This window comes from Cherax quadricarinatus, chromosome 29 (genome assembly GCF_038502225.1).
Source record: "Cherax quadricarinatus isolate ZL_2023a chromosome 29, ASM3850222v1, whole genome shotgun sequence".
Lineage (NCBI taxonomy): Eukaryota > Metazoa > Arthropoda > Malacostraca > Decapoda > Parastacidae > Cherax > Cherax quadricarinatus.
In genome coordinates, this window is record NC_091320.1 from 2,615,410 (window position 1) to 2,637,532 (window position 22,123).

Genomic DNA, 22,123 nt, shown 5'->3' on the forward strand with positions numbered 1-22,123 from the left:
ATCATGTCGGAGGATCTCACCTTCAAGGACCATAACATTGTATCAATCGCATCTGCTAGAAAAATGACAGGATGGATAATGAGAACCTTCAAAACTAGGGAGGCCAAGCCCATGATGACACTCTTCAGGTCACTTGTTCTATCTAAGCTGGAATATTGCTGCACACTAACAGCACCTTTCAAGGCAGGTGAAATTGCTGACCTAGAAAATGTACAGAGAACCTTCACGGCGCGCATAACGGAGATAAAACGCCTCAATTACTGGGAGCGCTTGAGGTTCCTAAAACTGTATTCCCTGGAATACAGGCAGGAGAGATACATGATTGTATACTCCTGGAAAATCCTAGAGGGACTAGTACTGAACTTGCACACGAAAATCACTCACTACGAAAGCAAAAGACTTGGCAGACGATGCAACATCCCCCCAATGAAAAGTAGAGGTGTCACTAGCACGTTAAGAGACCATACAATAAGTGTCAGGGGCCCGAGACTGTTCAACTGCCTCCCAGCATATATAAGAGGGATTACCAACAGACCCCTGGCAGTCTTCAAGCTGGCACTTGACAAGCATCTAAAGTCGGTTCCTGACCAGCCGGGCTGTGGCTCGTACGTTGGTTTGCATGCAGCCAGCAGTAACAGCCTGGTTGATCAGGCTCTGATCCACCAGGAGGACTGGTCACAGACCAGGCAGCGGGGGCATTGACCCCCGGAACTCTCTCCAGGTAAACTCCAGGTATAATGTCACATCTAGTGTAGGTTAGGTGATGTGTCAGGCATGAATTAGATAAGAGTGTAGACATGGCCTCTGGGAATGATCTACCTGGTAAATGGTGGTAAATAACACTGGGTGTATTCTGGATCCCAATTTCAGGCCCTGGTAATCTTTGCTTTTTGTATTGTTCCAGAATAGTTTTAGAGACAGTCTGTTATAATGTACTTTTCTCTCTTTTGTGTGATGGTATTCAAACGTGTAGTATAATCGCTGTTCCAGAACAGTTTTAGCGATGGGTTACTCTCAAAATTCTTTGTCTTTGTTTTGTGAAAGTTTTAGAAGCATGTATAACAGCTAATTTAAGACAAAACAGAGGCTAGTACAGATTAGCTTTACCCATCACCAAAACTGTTCTGAAACTGCAAGATGAGAAAGACGCACGTGCAACACCTAACTACCTTTATTGTCGAGGAGTTCCGCCTACCTAGTAGGCTTCTTCATTCAGAATGTAGAGGTAAGTAAGTTTATTCAGGTATAGTTACACATAAATACAATTACATATATTATCATACATTGCAGCTTATGTGAATATTATCTAGGATAACCCCCAAAAAAGTCTGGTAAAGTGAGTTATTTCCACTGGGGTCCTTTTTCTATCATATATTTAAACCTTTAAAGTTAAATCTCAGAGACAGCAGAAGTAGTAGTGATCAGTCCCTCACCATTTTTCAAAACAAAGAAAGTTTTTAACTAGCCAAGCCTCTGGCAATACAGTTGTTGAACAAAGAATATTGTCATGACCAACCAACAAGCTGAATATTTCTACTACTGTTTCACCTCTTTACCACAAGTGACTCTTCCCTTTCCTGCCCATACACAGTATTATACACTCCTCAAGTATTTGATTGTGAAGTTGTGGCAACAGCTGATAAGTAATGATCGAAAAAGCCTGAAATTTCGTTCACATGTAGTGAACTCCATTTTGTGAATCAAGACTCACATAAGGAGATTCATAATACCTGAACGAAACGTCTTGTACATCTAATAATAAATGTTCTGTTTGGCTAAGTTGTTTTAAGACTTTGTCTTATGACTTGAAAAAATGGGGAATTAGATACATGTGCAACACCTGGGTATCTTAATTTGAAAGCTACCCAGGTGTGGATTTTTGAAAGCTATCCAGGTGTGGGTGTCAAAGAAAAATACCCATCTGTTTCTGCTGGTTTGGATCAGATCTGTTTATGACTTAATATATCCCACTGCGTGGGCAAAACGTAGTCAATAAAATGACATTTTACTGCATTTGTCTATTTTTCCACCCATTTGTTGCACACATTTCAAGTTCTTCATCTTGTTGGTCGACATTTTATACCATTATTGTAATGATTTAAAAAAGCCTGAATCTGGGCTTCGGGCCTTTTTTTTCCACATAATGTGTCTATTCATAGAGCATTTATTGTCATGGTTATGTTTACAGCCGCATGGGAGGTCCCGCTGCACCAGAGAAATGGCAAGGCAGCCTCAACGTTACTTATAATATTGGTCCAGGACTCAGAGAATCAGGCTGGTCACTAAACCTGGACGTGAATAATAACAACACAATGACGACCACATATAATGTTGTCGGTGTGATGACTGGACAAGAGGAACCAGGTAACGCAAGAGTTGCCTCGCTTGTTTTAATTTAATTAACTAATTATATATTCTATACGGAAGTGCTGAGCCTGGAAAGGCATACAGAGCATGGGGGAATGTGACGTAATGAGTTCCTTGAATCACTCTCTCGTGTGTAATCAAAACAAAGTGCAGGTTATGGCATTTTGTGAAGACTTTGTCCACCAGCGATTTTATCCATTCACACAGAGAACATGATCTGGGGTATTTTTCTGGCGTGTAGAGAGGAGCTGAGGTGAAAGAACGATTTCTAGAAGTCACTGTGAGTAGCCAGCTTAGTAAGTAATAATAATAATAATAATAATATATTTATTTACTACAGTTTGGAGGGATACATGTACAAGGTATACAGGCCTAGCTGAAATCAATGACATACTGCTACAGTGGACCCTCGACCAGCGATATTAATCCGTTCCTGAGAGCTCATCGGTAATCGAAATAATCGTTAATCGAGTTAATTTTCCCCATAAGAAGTAATGGAAATCAAATTAATCCGTTCCTGACACCCCAAAGTATTGAAAAAAAAATTTTTACCACATGAAATATTAATTTTAATACAAACTGAAAAAGACATGCACAATTAATACTATAATAAGAATAGAGTACATGACACTTACCTTTATTGAAGATCTGGTGATGATTGATGGGATGGGAGGAGGGGAGAGTGTGGATCTTCTTAGTGTTTAGAAGGGGAATCCCCTTCCATTAGGACTTGAGGTAGCAACTCTTTTTCCGGGGTTACTTCCCTTGTTCTTTTAATGCCACTAGGACAAGCTTGAGTCACTGGACTTCTGTCGCACAACATATCTGTCCATAGAGGCCTGTACCTCCCGTTCCTTTATGACATTTCTAAAGTGTTTCACAACATTGTCAGTGTGTAGGTTGCCAACACAGCTTGCAGTAGCTGTGTCAAGGTGATTTTCGTCCATAAAGGTTTGCACTTTAAGCCACATTGCACAGATTTCCTTAATCTTAGAAGTAGGTAACTTCTTCAATTTCTCTGTCCCCTCCTCCAAAGCAGTTTCCTCAGGTCTGGCTTCATGCTGAAGAAGATGATCTAGCAGCTCATCAGTGGTTAGTTCTTCATTGTCCTCCTCCACCAACTCTTCCACATCCTCCTTACTAACCTCCAACCCCAAGGACTTCCCCATTGCCACAGTGGATTCCTCAACTGGCATAGGATTTTCAGGGTTAGCCTCAAACCCTTCAAAATCCCTTTTGTGTACACATTCTGGCCACAGTTTTTTCCAAGCAGAGTTCAAGGTCCTCTTAGTCACTTCCTCCCAAGCCTTACCTATAATGTTTACACAATTGAGGATGGTAAAGTGATCTTTCCAAAACTCTCTTAGAGTCAGTTGAGTTTCTGAGGTCACTACAAAGCACCTTTCAAACATAGCTTTTGTGTAGTTTCTTGAAGTTGGAAATGACCTGCTGGTCCATGGGCTGCAGGAGAGGAGTGGTATTAGGAGGCAAAAACTTCACCTTAATGAAGCTCATTTCCACAGAAAGTCGCTCTGCCACGTCTGAAGGATGACCAGGAGCATTGTCTAATACCAGGAGTCACTTCAGGTCTAATTTCTTTTCAGTTAGGTAATTTTTCACAGTGGGGGCAAATGCATGGTGTAACCAGTCATAGAAAAAGTCCCTAGTGACCCATGCCTTACTGTTTGCCCTCCACAGCACACACAAATTAGCCTTGAGGACATTGTTTTTCCTGAACACTCTGGGAGTTTCAGAGTGATACACCAATAAAGGCTTAACTTTGCAATCACCACTAGCATTGGCACACATCAACAGAGTAAGCCTGTCTTTCATAGGCGTATGTCCTGGGAGTGCCTTTTCCTCCTGAGTAATGTAGGTCCTGCTTGGCATTTTCTTCCAAAACAGGCCTGTTTCGTCACAATTAAACACTTGTTCAGGTTTGAGTCCTTCACTGTCTATGTACTCCTTGAATTCACGCACATATTTTTCAGCTGCTTTGTGGTCCGAACTGGCAGCCTCACCATGCCTTATCACATTATGAATGCCACTACGCTTCTTAAATCTCTCAAACCAACCTTTGCTGGCCTTAAATTCACTCACATCACCACTAGTTGCTGGCATTTTTTTAATTAAATCGTCATGCAACTTCGTAGCCTTTTCACATATGATCGCTTGAGAGATGCTATCTCCTGCTATCCGTTTTTCATTTATCCACACCAATAAGAGTCTCTCAACATCTTCTATCACTTGCGATCTCAGTTTCGAAAACATAGTTGCACCTTTGGCAAGAACAGCTTCCTTGATTGCCGTTTTCTTGCACACAATAGTAGCGATGGTTGATTGGGGTTTACTATACAACCTGACCAGCTCGGAGACACGCACTCCACTCTCATACTTAGCAATGATCTCTTTCTTCATCTCCATAGTAATTCTCACCCTTTTTGCTGTAGGGTTGGCACTAGAAGCTTTCTTGGGGCCCATAGTGACTTATTTTGCAGGTGCAATCACTACAAAGGCTGTGATAATACCTGGAGTTTTACCTGGAGAGAGTTCCGGGGGTCAACGCCCCTGCGGCCCGGTCTGTGACCAGGCCTCCTGGTGGATCAGAGCCTGATCAACCAGGCTGTTGCTGCTGGCTGCACGCAAACCAACATACAAGCCACAGCCCGGCTGGTCAGGAACCGACTTTAGGTGCTTGTCCAGTGCCAGCTTGAAGACTGCCAGGGGTCTGTTGGTAATCCCCCTTATGTATGCTGGGAGGCAGTTGAACAGTCTTGGGCCCCTGACACTTATTGTATGGTCACTTAACGTGCTAGTGACACCCCTGCTTTTCATTGGGGGGATGTTGCATCGTCTGCCAAGTCTTTTGCTTTCGTAGTGAGTGATTTTCGTGTGCAAGTTTGAAATGTTGTTCCAATTGTATGTTTGGAAGCGACCGCGGTGGCTGGCTGGCTTGTAAACACTGGCACCCATGGGACAAGTGAGGCACGCTCAGGCCAAAGTGGATGCATCTCGAACGGAACGAATAGCGTTGGTCGGGTTTTTTAGCGCTATTTGAGGCAAAATTTTTGCATTAAAATGTATCGCTAGTCAGATTTATCATTAATCGATGCCATCGTTGGTCGAGGGTCCACTGTATATAGAAACCCCTTTGTTATGCCGAGCATTTCGAGCAAATTAGGTCAGTGTCCCAGGATGCAACCCACACCAGTCGACTAACATTCAGGTACCCATTTTACTGATGGGTGAACATAGACAACAGGTGTAAAGAAACATGCCCAAAGTTTCTACCCTGGCTGGAAATCGAACCCAGACCCTCGCCGTGTGAAGCGAGAGCTTTAGCCACCAGAGCCCAAGTAGATTTTGAGTCATCCTGATTTAATTAAGGTTATTGGTTTTGACTCAATAATGGAGATTCCAAACAGTCTGCTACAATGGTGACTTTCTTCGATGATAACATCAACTTCTTGGCCGAGTACTCATATGTAGCTTTATAACCTAACTCTTTCACCTGACGACCTCTCAAACCTCCAAAAATATCCATATATTGTCCTCTGTGTGAATTAATAAAGATCGTGGGGGATCAGACTCCTCAATAAAATACCATAACCCACATTGTATCTTATTGACAGGGATGTTTTATTTACCTTCTTCTTGATGGGATTTTTTTTTTTTTAAGTGTTGGATTAGTTAATATCATGATTCATGGTTTGCTAATTGAGCTATAAACCCAGAAAAATAGAAAATATTTACTGTTTTTATATGCATGGTTTCATTCACATAGTTGGGTTTTAGACAGATACGTTGTCCTTGGCAACCACTATGATGCCTGGTTGTTTGGCGGCCTTGATCCCAACTCTGGTACAGCTGCTATGCTAGAACTCTCACGCGTCTTCACACAGCTACGCAATGAAACAGGTGAATATACCGCAAAACTTTATTGTTAACCATAGCATTATTATGACTACCTCAAACCATTATTGCCTTCCATAGCATTATTATGATTATCATTGTACAGTGTTGAGCACTGGGAGTTAAACCAGTGTTTATATTGACCTGACACATCTACTGCTCTCACTCACTTGCAGAGACCTCTACATTATCCATCTTTATCCATTTAAGAAATTTTTTTCATTGCAGTATTTGATTTCTCTGTGAGAATATATTGAAATATTTAAAAGGACAATAGAACACCATGGTATTTTACCAGCTCATTTCAAACATGTATTACTTAACTAATCATTCTCACTCATGTGTTGTCTAAAGTGTGTGTAAACCTACTCAGTGTTCACTTCATCAATGCTACTTTAAAATTTTTTCAAAATTTCTATACCTTTTGTTGGCAAGTTATTGCCAGATCAGTGCTTCTCTCAGTCCTTTGTAAAATTATCTGATTTGAATCCACAGCTTCAAGTTCTACACTGGTTACTCTTGGCTCTTTATCTGTATCCTCTTTATATATTCCAGTACCGCAGTCAGTCATATCCCTGGGCACATTTATGCCCCATCTTTAATGTGGAGACTAGAGCTGTGCTACATAATTTATGTTGTTTGGGTAGCATGGTGATTCCTTCTTTATATTATGAGACACAGTTCTTCTCTCCATACTTATAATGAACACAAATACATGGGAGAACTTAAGAAGTGTAATCAACACTTACTTAAGTGTAACGAACACTTGTCAGTGTTCAGTAATAGCACACATGGAGACGGAAAGACAGGAGGTTGACTGATTTGAATATTTCAACCCACTTCTGGGATCCTCTTCAGCAGATAAATAAGTGGAAGAAAAACTTGAATTTAAAGGGAAAGTTACACCTCTCACCGTGCCGGGGAGTAGGAGAGTGTCATGTGAGTGCATGGGAGGACACATGCAATGAGTGCCGGGGAGTAGGAGAGTGTCAGGTGAGTGCATGGAGGACATGCATGGTGTGGAAATTTATTTGGTCCCTAAAGTTCCACAGGACAGATCCAGCATGGCCGTAATGGGACGGCTGAGCTGGCTGGCCCTTAAACCCTCCCAAACAAACAGCATTCTCTCTATTTTGGCGTGGATTGTTGGTAGGCATTTATTTAATTTATAGATTTACCCTTCAGGGAAGGAGTAGGTAGTTTTACTGTTAGTACACTAATATTAGGTTTACTAAGGCAACTGTAGATAATAATAATGTAGACCTAAGACCTTAACATAGGTAGTAATGGGCCGATAATGTAGGCAAACACTAGGTTAAGTTAGCTAGGGAGAACTGGCAGCCCTAGCTTGAATGACGAGGCGCGGGTCTCAAAGACACAATAGCGTCCTTCTTAAGACAGACACCAACTGGACAAGATGTGCCCTGATCAGCAGACGGCGCCCCCCGCGTGTCTTCACATTTGAGACCTGGGGAAATCTGGTAGAGGCACCTCGATGTACCGTAGATGACCTCCGTCAGGCCCATACAGTAAGACAAGACCTCCACTTTCTCGTAGATTTCTGGCCAGTGTCTGGGGAGATTGTGAGTGAGTTTTCTGTGGGCCCGGTGTGCAACAGGCAGAGCATGCCCAGTAAGTACCAGTGTCTCAAGGCAGTCTGGAAGCTAGTGTCCGTGTCTGCATAGTTGTACTAGGGGATACATACCCTCTTGGATATAGGAATTTCTGAGGTGCAGGCAGGACACTAATAACGATTGAATATTGCAGGAATTAAGGCTCCCGGTTGCACGTGGTTTCTGAGGGGAAGTCCAGAGGGGGCTAAGGCTAAGCTTAGGGAAGTTGAAGATCAGGATATATGCTGCAACACCAAGTAAGTTAGTCCTTTATACGTGCATGCAGGCGAGTTTTCTTGCAACACCAATCATTTGTGAAAATCTGTCCTATAAGCCACTTGTGAGGCTGAGGTACCCACCTCAGAGCTCGGTGTCAACAGAGTTTGCCAGGGTAGGTGACTCACTTGGAGGCAGCCCACACAAATTTTCACAAAAGTGGTCCTTTGAAAACCGTGATGTGGAATAGCTAGGTTAAGCTATCATAGCTAGGCCACAGTTAGGAACCAGTTTAACAGAGTTAGGTTAAGTTAGCACACCTAGGCCCAGAGTTACACAGAGGCTAGGCCAAGCTGACTATATACAGAAGTTGTTATTTGCAGTAATTTACAGGCAGGCCAGGTAGGCTAGAGAAGCTTGTGAATTGAATTATTTACAGTGATTACAAGTAATCCAGAGTAGGAGACTTGTGTGTTAATTACTTACAGTGGATTTGCAAGGTAGCCATAGTTAGGCTAGGCTTGTGCAATATTTACAACAGTTATAGTAGCTAGGACAGATTTAACCTATTTATTATTCACAGGGGGTTCTAAAAGTCAGGTTTAAGTTATAGCACACTAGTTAGGTTAGGATTTACCTTATCCAACCATCCACGCTAGACAGAGTAAACTGGGCAGTTAGGCCAAGCTGTTTACATACATTATTCATTTACTGTTTCACAAGTTGAATTGTTGAATTTATTTGTGTTAACCAAGTGATTTTAATTTGTATACTGCACTTTTTATTGTGTGATTTTCATTGTCTTTGATTCATGTTAATGTGGGATTTGTGAATTGTACTTGACACTAGGTTAAGTCCTGTAATTATTTGCTGGCATTGTACAGGAAAGTGCTAGGTTAAGCTTTCGCATCGATACACATTTTGATTGGGATTTGAGAGCTAACAGTGTACATTTTAAGTCAGAGTAGAGTCAATATAACAAAGGGAATTGTTAAGCTTGTTGAGAAGCCTTAAGACTCGTTCATTCTTACCTAACACCGTGACGTGCTGTGGGGTGGACTGGGTAAAGTACAATTAGTGTCACACTCCTCATTAAACTTCGACAATGGCAGATGGGGGTTCAGGAGAGTCTGGTTCAGTGTTAACAAAATTAAAACGATCAGTAGCGGCATACAAAGGGCATCTGAACAGAACGCGTAACAGGTGCAAGGCTACTTGCCAACGCAGTAACGTAGACTGCGATGATTTGCAAGACTGCTTGAAGAGTTTGGGGGAAAAATGGGAAGCCTATGAACAAGCATTCTCAGCATATGAGCTACAGGCTATTGAGGATAATGAATCCCAGGGTAGTCTTCAGCAGGCTCTGGACGAATTCACTAAGGATGATGTAGATTGTCATCAGGAAATGAATATGTACAGAGATAAGTTAAGTACATTAAAGGCTAGTATTCCAAGGGTGGTGTTGAACACCGCAGGTACCCCAAACAGCCACACACCTGTCAATACGTTGCCCAGGTTGCCCCAGTTGAATTTACTGACATTTGACGGAACCCTAACTGAGTACGTACATTGCTTTCTGGGATCAGTTTAAAGCCCAGATAGATGACAGGAACGATTTGTCAGATGCCGTCAAATTACAGTATTTGCGGTCGCGGCTCAAGGGTAAAGCCTTAGACCTGTTCCGGCACTACCAGATTACTGACACTAATTACCAACATGCCAAAGACCAATTAGAAGACATGTTTGGCAACACTGAGGAGATAAAGGTAGCTATACTGTACTTTATCGGTTGTTGGATCTAGAGGCTTGCCGACATGACCGTCAAAGCCTAGAGAAGTTCCGTATTGAAGTTATGAGCTTGACAAATAGTTTCAGAGATTTGCATGATGAGGATGATTCAGAATGGGTCCTTAGCCAGGTGATTCAGAGGAAACTGGCTAGCACTACAGTGCATGAGTTGCACTTAAAATATCGGACGAATAGGTTCACGATAAAACAAATTATTGAAGGGTTAGGGGATCTCATATCTCACCTGAGCGTAGGTCAGGGGGAGAAATTACCTACCAAGGAGAAGTCGGTCAACTTCCCCAGACATTCGAGAAATAGACCTAAACCACCTCCTACTAGGGTCGGCACATATTATGCCCAGGGCGAGTCCTCCACCCACAGGGCCAAGGGAGAAGCCACTAAAGCGGCCAGTAAGAGACGGTGCGTGTTTTGTGAAGAAGAACATGCTAGTTCAGGGTGTCCGAGCTTCACCACCTATAACAAAAGGGTTCAGCGACTAAGGGAGTTGAGACTTTGTTTCAAGTGTTGTGGAGAATATTTTGCCAGGGACTGTAGCGCCCAACTCAATGAGTGTCGGGGCTGCCGGAAAGGTAGGCACCACAGTGCACTGTGTCCTAATGACACCAGATCACCACAAGCTAAGGAGAGCAAACCGCAAGAAAGGGCGGAGAGCAAGGACGAGTCGGAAGCAGTGATGAGTGTGGTGAGTGCGGCACCGGGAATTTGTTCTGGGGAGCAATTTCAAGGTTCGGTGGCCTTGCCCACCATAATGGCGGTGGTTACGAATGGGAAGAAGTCTGAAACGACCCGTTTGTTCTTCGACAGTGGGGCACAGAGATCCTTCATAACAGAGAGTCTAGCAATTAGGTTGAAGCTGAAGACAGGTGGTAATGTTGACATGAAGGTGGAAGGGTTTGGTGGGGAAGTCCCACGCAGGTCTTATCCAGTAGTCAATGTGACGGTCAGGTTAGCCGGGCATCGACGGGAAATTTCAGCCTTGATAGTGAAGAAGCTGCCCAATATCATTACCACTAAGGGACTGGCCGCAGCAGTCAAACATTTGAGGGAGTTAGGTGTGAAGCTAGCGGAACCAGACATTGCTACAGACAACGTTAGTAATGTGGGAATCTTGGTAGGAGGAGATTACATAGACGAGTTTGTGTCTACGAGAAGGGTTATCAAGGAGGGTGTTGGCCTGTACAGGGCTCCAGCGGGGTACATTGTAGGAGGCAGGGTACCAACTCATTTCCCTGCAACCCCGGGAAAGGAGGGCTCCGGTATTACAGCGACTGAGGCTGTACTGGTGATGCGGATTGGAGTGCACGAAGGTCTGTCAGAGACGCAAGTTGGCACATCCGACAGTGAGCCGGTCCATAAACTATGGGACCTGGATGTAGTAGGGATTAAGGGTGACCAGCCGCCCCCCGAACACGAAGAGACGTATCGAGATTACTTGAACCATGTGCAGTTCAGGGACGGGCAGTACTGGGTGCGACTCCCATGGAAGCCGGGACACCCAACGCTGCCCACTAATTTCAAGAAGGAACGGGGTCAGTTGAATTCATTGGTGAACAGCCTGACCAAGAAGGGTCTGATGGGGAAATATGATGATATTATTAAGGAACAGCTGGCCCTTGGGTTCATTGAGAAAGTGCCCAATGCCAGCCCTGGAGAAAACACCCATTATCTTCCACACATGGCAGTCACCAAGGAGTCGGTAACCACTCCCATCAGAGTAGTCTTCAACTGCAGCTCACAGGCGAGTCCCCGAGAGCCATCGTTGAATGACTGTCTGCTCACAGGGCCCTCCCTGACGCAGAAATTAGCAGATGTGTTGTTGAGATTCAGGACAGAACAGTACGCCTATGTGGCAGACATTAGCTAAGCCTTCCTACGTATTGGGTTGCAGCCACAAGACAGGGACTACACAAGGTTCTTGTGGTTGACTGACAGGGAGGTGCCCAAGCAAGGGTATGATACCTACAGATTCAGGGCAGTGTTGTTTGGTGCCACTAGTTCACCATTCTTATTACAGGCTACCATAGACTACCACCTTGTGAACTGTAACAGCCCGCTTAAAGAATTACTGAAGACCCTATTTTATGTAGACAACATGCAAAATACCGCCTCAGATGAAAGGCTGTTGATGGACATTTACCGAGAGTCTAATCAGGAGATGCTCTCGGCTAACATGCCACTGAGAGAATGGGTGACAAACAATCCAACATTGCGGGGCACGGTGGAACGTGACTATGCTGGCTACTCAGTACCTGAGGTAACATCGGTGTTGGGATTGGAGTGGGAAATCAAGGAAGACAGACTTAGGCTAAAGAGGAAACCTGATGGGGAAAAGAAGCTGACCAGGAGGTCTTTGCTGAGCAAAGTGCAGACTGCCTTCGATCCTTTGGGTTTGTTGACACCCATCACCATTCGAGGGAGGATGCTAGTGCAACAGACCTGGGAGCTGAACCTAGGTTGGGACGACCCACTGCCAGAAACAGTCTGCCAGGAGTGGGATCTGGTTAGCAAAGATCTAGCAGAATGGCATGAGTTCACATTACCCAGGTCCATCGGGTGCACCGGGCAGGACTATGACTTGCATGTCTTCTGTGATGCCTCCTCCAGGGCCTATGGGGCAGTAGCGTATTTGGTAGCCGGGGACCAGGTCAGTCTGGCCACCAGTCGTGCGCGGGTGACACCCCTGAAGGATTGCTCGATCCCAAAGGTAGAGCTCACAGCGATGTTGCTGGGAGCAAGACTGGGTAAGTACGTAGAGGAGGTGTTGAGTAATCTGAGGGTGACACACACCTATGTATGGACAGACTTGGAGGTGGCCTTACAGTGGGTCCAGAACGACAGGTCTAAGCTCCCCTATGTCAGGAATCGGGTAAAGGAGATACGGGAACTACAGTCAATGTCAACGATTCTGTACGTGCCTACAGATCAAAACCCAGCCGACCTGATAAGCCGAGGGGTGACACACAAAAAGCTGAGTAAAAGCAAGATTTGGCTCAAAGGCCCAGACTGGTTACCGGCAAGGGATTGCTGGCCAGAGCAGAAATTCAGGGAGACAACCAGCAGCATAGTACACTTTGCGGGGGAACCCGACACTGAACTATTTGACCCCAGGCACTACTCTTGGAGGAAACTTATAGGAGTCACGGAAATGGTATTTCGATTTGTGAGGAAGCTGCATGACAAGGTATGCCAAGGTCGACAGTTGTCTCTCGTGGGTCCCAGAGAATATTGGATAAGGCAGTACCAAAGGGAGAGGTTTCCAGGAGTGCTGGAAGTACTGGCGACCAGGCAGGAGGTTATGGCATCGGGACTTGTGTCCAACGACGACTCAGGGAACAGTAAATTGGTTCACTTTTTGGGATTGTTCCTAGATCATGCGGGGCTAATAAGATGCAGGGGAAGAATACAAAACTCTGAGCTCAGCTATGGGGCCAAACATCCCGTGCTACTTGGAAAGGAGGGATGGGCGTCAAAGCTATTGATACAAGATGCCCATCAGAGGACCTTACATGGGGGGTTTGGAGATACCCTCACCTGCCTACGTCAGAATTACTGGGTACTGAAGGGTCGAGCTGCCGTCAAAAGGGCGCTGAAGAGTTGCACGGTCTGCCGGCGGTACGATGGGAGGACCCTACCATACCCAGGTCCAACACCGCTGCCTCAGGAGCAGGTACATAGTGACAGGCCCTTTGAGACTGTGGGAATAGACTATACTGGGGCTATCACATTGAAGAATCCAGGAGACGATAGGGTGGGCCCTCAGAAAGTATATGTCTGCCTGTTTACTTGTGCCACTACTCGAGCTGTGCATTTGGAGTTGGCAGAAGATATGTCAACAGAGACTTTCGTGAAGTTGTTCAGGAGGTTTACAGTCAGATTCTCGTGCCCGCGATTGATTATCTCGGACAATGGCACAAGCTTTAGGGCAGCCGATAAGGTTTTCAGGAATCTTAGGGACAACGGAGAAGTACAAGAACACCTGAAGAGAATAGAGTGCGAGTGGAGGTTCATAGCTCCCAGGGCGCCTTGGCAAGGGGGATTCTATGAACGTATGGTGGGCACAGTCAAAGGGTGCATTCGGAAGGTCTTGCACGGCAGGAGAGTGAGCTTTGATGAACTGAGGACAGTGTTAGTTGAGATAGAGGCAAGAGTCAATAACAGGCCTCTGACCTATGTACAAAATGGGATTGACGAGCAGGAAGCTCTCACTCCCAATCACGTGCTGTTTGGAAGGAGGATTGAGCCCTTCCCCGCAATTCTGAGTCAGTCTTCCAAGGAGCTGGATTATTATGGGCCAGATGGTCCCCCCATCAATGAAGAACTGCACAGAGAGTCACAACAGACTGGTGAACATCCAGGACAAATGGAACCAGGTGTGGTGCAGGGATTACTTGACAACCTTGTGGGAACATTTCTATGGTGACGACCCCAAGGCAAATAAGATGATGCTAAGTGAAGGGGACCTGGTGCTAGTAGAATCCGAGGCACCCAGGGCATACTGGTCTCTTGGCCTGGTAGTGTCGACCCACCCAGACAAGGCTGGGCGGTTCAGAATGGTGAAGGTGAGAATGAATGGTGTCGAGACTATAAGACCCATCAACAGGCTTTTACCTCTCGAGGTCCACATGGTGGGACCGGGACATGAGAAATTAGACCAGAGGCTGACCGAGCTGAGCGGCCGGACGACCCATCGAACGGCGCTCAAGTCCAGGGCCCACTGGGAGGGCCTGCGGGAGGTAGACTTGATCTAGACTTAGCGCCTACCTTAGCCGGCGGGAGGATGTGGAAATTTATTTGGTCCCTAAAGTTCCACAGGACAGATCCAGCATGGCCGTAATGGGACGGCTGAGCTGGCTGGCCCTTAAACCCTCCCAAACAAACAGCATTCTCTCTATTTTGGCGTGGATTGTTGGTAGGCATTTATTTAATTTATAGATTTACCCTTCAGGGAAGGAGTAGGTAGTTTTACTGTTAGTACAGTGGACCCCCGCATAGCGACTTTAATCCATGCAAGAGGGCTCATTGTTATGCGAAATGATCGGTATGCGAATGAATTTTCCCCATAAGAAATACAGTGGACCCCCACATACCGTACGCATCGCATACCGTACAATCCGCATACCGATCGCTTTGATCGCAAAAATTTAGCCTCGCATACCGCCCAAAAACCCGCTCACCGCCCTTCGTCCAAGACGCGTCCAATGTGCGGCCTGAGCCACGCTCACATGTTCCACCGGTGGCATTGTTTACCAGCCAGCCTCCGCGGTAACATCCAAGCATACAATCGGAACATTTCGTATTATTACAGTGTTTTTGGTGATTTTTTCTGGAAAATAAGTGACCATGGGCCCCAAGAAAGCTTCTAGTGCCAACCCTACAGCAATAAGGGTGAGAATTACTATAGAGATGAAGAAAAAGATCATTGATAAGTATGAAAGTGGAGTGCGTGTCTCCGAGCTGGCCAGGTTGTATAATAAACCCCAATCAACCATCGCTACTATTGGTGGTACAGCTGCTGCTGCTGCTGTACCACCGTCAGCTGCTGCTGCACTGTCAGCTGCTGCTGCTGTTGTACCACCGTCAGCTGCTACTGCTGCTGTAGCATCGTCTGCTGCTGCTGTAGCATCGTCTGCTGCTGCTGTAGCATCGTCTGCTGCTGCTGTAGCATCGTCTGCTGCTGCTGTAGCATCGTCTGCTGCTGCTGTAGCATCGTCTGCTGCTGCTGTAGCATCGTCTGTTGCTGCTGTAGCATCGTCTGCTGCTGCTGTAGCATCGTCTGCTGCTGCTGTAGCATCGTCTGCTGCTGCTGTAGCACCGTTGTTGGTGTGGCTTATTGAGAATACCAAGAAACAATTAACCCCAGAGGATTTGCCACCCAGGATAACCCAAAAAAGTCAGTGTCATCGAAGACTGTCTAACTTATTTCCATTGGGGTCCTTAATCTTGTCTCCCAGGATGCAACCCACACCAGTCGACTAACACCCAGGTGAACAGGGAAAAATGCCTGGAACTAGTGCTCATATTGGTGAATTTAAAGCCAGCAAAGGTTGGTTTGAGAGATTTAAGAATCGTAGTGGCATACACAGTGTGATAAGGCCTGTTCTGGAAGAAAATGCCAAACTGGACCTACAGTACTCAGGAGGAAAAGGCACTCCCAGGACACAGTGTCTCATCAGTCATTGCTGCATCTTCAATAAAGGTAAGTGTCATTTATTCTTCATTTAGTAGAGTAGTACATGCACAATATATATTGTGCATGTACTACTCTACTATTGTGCATGTATCCTTCTCTTTGTGTGTAGGAAAATGTATATTTCATGTGGTAAAATTTTTTTTTTTCATACTTTTGGGTGTCTTGCACGGATTAATTTGATTTCCATTATTTCTTATGGGGAAAATTCATTCGCATACCGAACATTTCGCATAACAACCAGCCCTCTTGCACGGATTAAGGTCGCTATGCGGGGGTCCACTGGAATGGAAATCAATTTAATCCGTGCAAGACACCCAAAAGTATGAAAAAAAAACAAATTTTACCATATGAAATGTTAATTTTAATACACACAAACTGAAAAAGGCATGCACAATTACATGACACTTACTTTTATTGAAGATCTGGTGATGATTGATGGGATGGGAGGAGGGGAGAGAGAGTGTTAGTGTTTAGAAGGGGAATCCCCTTCCATTAAGACTTGAGGTGTCGAGTCCTTTTCTGGGGTTACTTCCCTTCTTCTTTTAATGCCACTAGGACCAGCTTCAGAGTCACTTGACTTCTTTCGCACAACATATCTGTCCATAGTGGCCTGTACCTCTCGTTCCTTTATGACTTCCCTAAAGTGTTTCACAACATTGTCAGTGTAATAATCACCAGCACGGCTTGCAATAGCTGTGTGAGGGTGATTTTCATCCATGAAGGTTTGCACTTCAAGCCACTTTGCACAGATTTCCTTAATCTTTGTAGTAGGCAATTTCTTCAATTTCTCTCTCCCCTCCTTCGAACCAGTTTCCTCAGGTCTGGCCTCTTGCTGTTGAAGTTGATCTATCAGCTCATCAGTGGTTAGTTCTTCATTGTCCTCCTCCACCAACTCTTCCACATCATCCCCACTAACCTCCAACCCCAAGGACTTTCCCAATGCCACAATGGATTCCTCAACTGGCATAATCCTCTCAGGGTTAGCCTCAAACCCTTCAAAATCCCTTTTGTCTACACATTCTGGCCACAGTTTCTTCCAAGCAGAGTTCAAGGTCTTCTTAGTCACTCCCTCCCAAGCCTTACCTATAAGGTTTACACAATTGAGGATATTAAAGTGCTCTCTCCAAAACTCTCTTAGAGTCAGTTGAGTTTCTGAGGTCACTACAAAGCACCTTTCAAACAGAGCTTTTGTGTACAGTTTTTTGAAGTTTGCAATAACCTGCTGGTCCATGGGCTGCAGGAGAGGAGTGGTACTAGGAGGCAAAAACTTCACCTTAATGAATTTCATGTCCCTATAAAGTTGCTCTGCCACGTCTGTAGGATGACCAGGGGCATTGTCTAACAGCAGGAGGCACTTAAGTTCTAATTTCTTTTCAGTTAAATAATCTTTCACATTGGGGGCAAATGCATGGTGTAACCAGTCATAGAAAAAGTCCCTAGTGACCCATGCCTTACTGTTTGCCCTCCACAGCACACACAAATTCTCCTTGAGGACATTCTTTTGCCTGAACGGTCTGGGAGTTTCAGAGTGATACACCAATAAAGGCTTCACTTTGCAATCACCACTAGCATTGGAACACATCAACAAAGTAAGCCTGTCTTTCATAGGCTTATGTCCTGGGAGTGCCTTTTCCTCCTGAGTAATGTAGGTCCTGCTTGGCATTTTCTTCCAAAACAGGCCTGTTTCATCACAATTAAACACTTGTTCAGGTTTCAGTCCTTCACTGTCTATGTATTCCTTGAATTCCTGCACATATTTTTCAGCTGCTTTGTGGTCCGAACTGGCAGCCTCACCATGCCTTATCACACTATGTATGCCACTACGCTTCTTAAATCTCTCAAACCAACCTTTGCTGGCCTTAAATTCACTCACATCATCACTAGTTGCAGGCATTTTTTTAATTAAATCCTCATGCAACTTCCTAGCCTTTTCGCTTATGATCGCTTGAGAGACGCTATCTCCTGCTAGCTGTTTTTCATTTATCCACACCAATAAGAGTCTCTCAACATCTTCCATCACTTTCGATCTCTGTTTCGAAAACACAGTTAAACCTTTGGCAAGAACAGCTTCCTTGATTGCCTTTCTGTTGCCCACAATAGTAGCGATGGTTGATTTGGGTTTCTTGTACAACCTGGCCAGGTCGGCGACACGCACTCCACTTTCACACTTATCAATGATCTCTTCTTCATCTCTATAGTAATTCTCACCCTTATTGCTGTAGGGTTGGCACTAGAAGCTTTCTTGGGGCCCATGGTCACTTATTTTGCAGATGAAATCACCAAAAACACTGTAATAATACGAAATGTTCCGATTGTATGCTTGGATGTTACCGCGGAGGCTGGCTGGTAAACAATGCCACCGGCGGCACATGTGAGGCTGGCTAAGGGCGCACATTGGACGCGTTTCGGACGAAGAGCAGTGAGCGGGTTTTTGAGCGGTATGCGAGGCAAAATTTTTGCGATAAAAGCGAGCGGTATGCGGATTGAACGTTATGTGATTCGTACGGTATGCGGGGGTCCACTGTACACTAATATTAGGTTTACTAAGGCAACTGTAGATAATAATAATGTAGACCTAAGACCTTAACATAGGTAGTAATAGGCCGATAATGTAGGCAAACACTAGGTTAAGTGAGCTAGGGAGAACTGGCAGCCCTAGCTTGAATGACGAGGCGCGGGTCTCAAAGACACAATAGCGTCCTTCTTAAGACAGACACCAACTGGACAAGATGTGCCCTGATCAGCAGACGGCGCCCCCCGCGTGTCTTCACATTTGAGACCTGGGGAAATCTGGTAGAGGCAAAAAAAACCATACCCCCGGCCGGGATTGAACCCGCGGTCATAGAGTCTCAAAACTCCAGCCCGTCGCGCTAACCACTAGACCAGCTAGCCACAATAAGATTCATCCAACTAGGTATATTTCTACACCATAGGAGTCATGTTGACGGGAGTGAAGGGACTTGAGCTAGAGTTCGTCACGGCCACGCTAGCTGGAGATTCGTCTGTAAAAACTTGCATTTGTGGTCACAGAGGTGCCTGTGCTAACTTTCCTATGGTGTAGAAATATACCTAGTTGGATGAATCTTATTGTGGCTAGCTGGTCTAGTGGTTAGCGCGACGGGCTGGAGTTTTGAGACTCTATGACCGCGGGTTCAATCCCGGCCGGGGGTATGGTTTATTTGCAATCGTGTCATTACGATTTCTTAAGTCATGGTAGAGGCACCTCGATGTACCGTAGATGACCTCCGTCAGGCCCATACAGTAAGACAAGACCTCCACTTTCTCGTAGATTTCTGGCCAGTGTCTGGGGAGATTGTGAGTGAGTTTTCTGTGGGCCCGGTGTGCAACAGGCAGAGCATGCCCAGTAAGTACCAGTGTCTCAAGGCAGTCTGGAAGCTAGTGTCCGTGTCTGCATAGTTGTACTAGGGGATACATACCCTCTTGGATATAGGAATTTCTGAGGTGCAGGCAGGACACTAATAACGATTGAATATTGCAGGAATTAAGGCTCCCGGTTGCACGTGGTTTCTGAGGGGAAGTCCAGAGGGGGCTAAGGCTAAGCTTAGGGAAGTTGAAGATCAGGATATATGCTGCAACACCAAGTAAGTTAGTCCTTTATACGTGCATGCAGGCGAGTTTTCTTGCAACACCAATCATTTGTGAAAATCTGTCCTATAAGCCACTTGTGAGGCTGAGGTACCCACCTCAGAGCTCGGTGTCAACAGAGTTTGCCAGGGTAGGTGACTCACTTGGAGGCAGCCCACACAAATTTTCACACATGGTGAGTGCCGGGAAGTAGGCGAGTGCATGGGAGGACGTGCACGGTGAGTGCTGGGAAGTAGCGAGCATCAGATGAGTGCATGGGAGGACATGCACAGTGAGTGCTAGGGAGTAGGGAGTGTCAGGTGAGCACATGGCAGGACGCGCATGGTGAGTGCCAGGGAGTAGGTGAGTGTCAGGTGAGCACATGGGAGGACACGCACAGTGAGTGCTGGGGAGTACCTGGAGAGAGTTCTGGGTGTCAATGCCCCTGCGGCCCAGTCTGTGACCAGGCCTCATGGTGGATCAGGGCCTGATCAACCAGGCTGTTACTGCTGGCTGCACGCAATCCAACGTATGAACCACAGCCCGGCTGGTCAGGTACCGACTTTGGGTGCCTGTCCAGTGCCAGCTTGAAGACAGCCAGGGGTCTATTGGTAATCCCCCTTATGTGTGCTGGGAGGCAGTTGAACAGTCATGGGCTCCTGACACTTATTGTGTTGTCTCTTAACATGCTAGTAGCACCCCTGCTTTTCATTGGGGGGATGTTGCATCGTCTGCCGAATCTTTTGCTTTCATAGGCAGTGATTTTCGTGTGCAAGTTTGGTAGTAGTCCCTCTAGGATTTTCCAGGTGTACATAATCATGTATCTCTCCTGCTTGAGTTTGGTAAGTGAGTGTCAGATGAGCACATGGGAGGACATGTACGGTGAGTGCTGGGGAGTAGGTGAGTGCATGGGAGGACGTGCACAGTGAGTGCCGGGGAGTTGGTGAGTGTTAGGCGAGTGCATGGGAGGGCATGCATGGCGAGTGCCACGGAGTAGGTGAGTGTCAGGCGAGTGCATGGGAGGACATGCATGGCGAGTGCCACGGAGTAGGTGAGTGTCAGGTGAGCGCATGGGAGGATGCGCACGGTGAGTGCCGAGGGGTAGGGAGTGTCAGGTGAGCATATGGCAAGACATGCACATTGAGTGCTGCAACTTTTCCTCTTAAATTCATGTTCTTCTTTCATTTGTGTATCTGCTGAAGAGGATCCCAGAAGTGGGTTGAAATATACAAACCAATCTACATCCTGTGTTTCTGTCTCCATGTAGGTTATTATTGAACTTACCCTCTAAATACTATATATAGAAAAGGTAGCAAGGGATGAGCGAAGAGTACAAATGTAAAATTGAAATAAATATCAAAGATATACAGTAATTAAAAGTCTTGTTTAACAATTTCTTCTCTAAAGTACATTGATTAATTAATGAGATTCTTTTTGTGTGAAACCATTCATTAAGGAATTTATACAAATATCTGTTTCACTTATAAACTCTCGAAGTTACTAGTGAATGATACAGTGATTTTTATATCTACCAGTCAAATATTTCAACACAATTGAATATACAGTGTGTGAAAACACTGCTATAGTTTACATTTGTCTGTCTGATATGAAGATGAGGAACAGGATGGGAGTGAGTACTGGTCCTTGTGGAATGGAGCTTTTTGCTGTGACAGCCTCCGACTGAACTGCTTTGCATTACTCTTTGTTATATTGGTTAGAAAGTTGTAGATCCATCTGCTCGCTTTTCCAGTTATTCCTTGAGCATGCATTTTGTGCTTTTGCAAAGGCTGTTATACTACATATACATATATTCTTGTTGTCCTCCAGTGCATCCAAGACCATGTCATAGTGGTCCATTCAATGTATCCTTGGGATTCCTGGGTTAGTTACATTTCCAGGTTAATAATCCTTAGCTTTCTATATAGTAGTATGTCATTGATGTCAGCTATGCCTGTATGCCTTGAACATGTATTTGTAGAAAATAAAGATATTGTATTATCATTATTATTATAAAGTGTTGTTGAGCAGGCTGGAGGCCCCGACGGTCGCTAGTGTTCTGTGCCTGGGGAGCCGAGGAGTACGGAACAGTCGGCTCTGTCGAGTGGACCGAACAGTTTGCTAAGCAGTTGTCTGACAGAACTGTGGCTTATCTTAATGTTGACATGGCTATTGAAGGTGAATTTTGTTATCACAACTAAACTGTGAGTTTTATTGTTATAACTAAACCATCTTTTATTGATTATCATAAAGAAGTTATCTAGTGTGTTATTGTCACGAAAATGTGTGTGTGCATTAAACTTTATGCCAGTGTAGGGCTCTTGATTCAGTGAATTGCACCTGCTCACCCTTTCCTTGGATCAAACTTGAATTTCTCATTCCCCACGAGCATTGTATGATGCATGTGGGTTTAGTGCCCCTAATGATTGTAATA

At 45.2% G+C, this 22,123-nt stretch overlaps 2 protein-coding genes across 3 annotated transcripts in view; both read left to right on the forward strand.

Annotated features, from left to right (window-relative positions):
- Window positions 1-22,123, forward strand: part of LOC128692171 (N-acetylated-alpha-linked acidic dipeptidase 2) — a 273,078-nt gene that overhangs the window by 209,535 nt on the left and 41,420 nt on the right. For both annotated transcript variants that reach the window (XM_070089594.1, XM_070089595.1), the window contains 3 exons: window positions 2,189-2,364; window positions 6,163-6,285; window positions 21,721-21,867. In XM_070089594.1, the coding sequence (XP_069945695.1) occupies window positions 2,189-2,364; window positions 6,163-6,285; window positions 21,721-21,867 (446 nt within the window). The remainder of the gene's footprint in view (window positions 1-2,188; window positions 2,365-6,162; window positions 6,286-21,720; window positions 21,868-22,123) is intronic.
- Window positions 1-22,123, forward strand: part of LOC128690643 (quinone oxidoreductase-like protein 2 homolog) — a 172,183-nt gene that overhangs the window by 13,881 nt on the left and 136,179 nt on the right. The window lies entirely within an intron of this gene.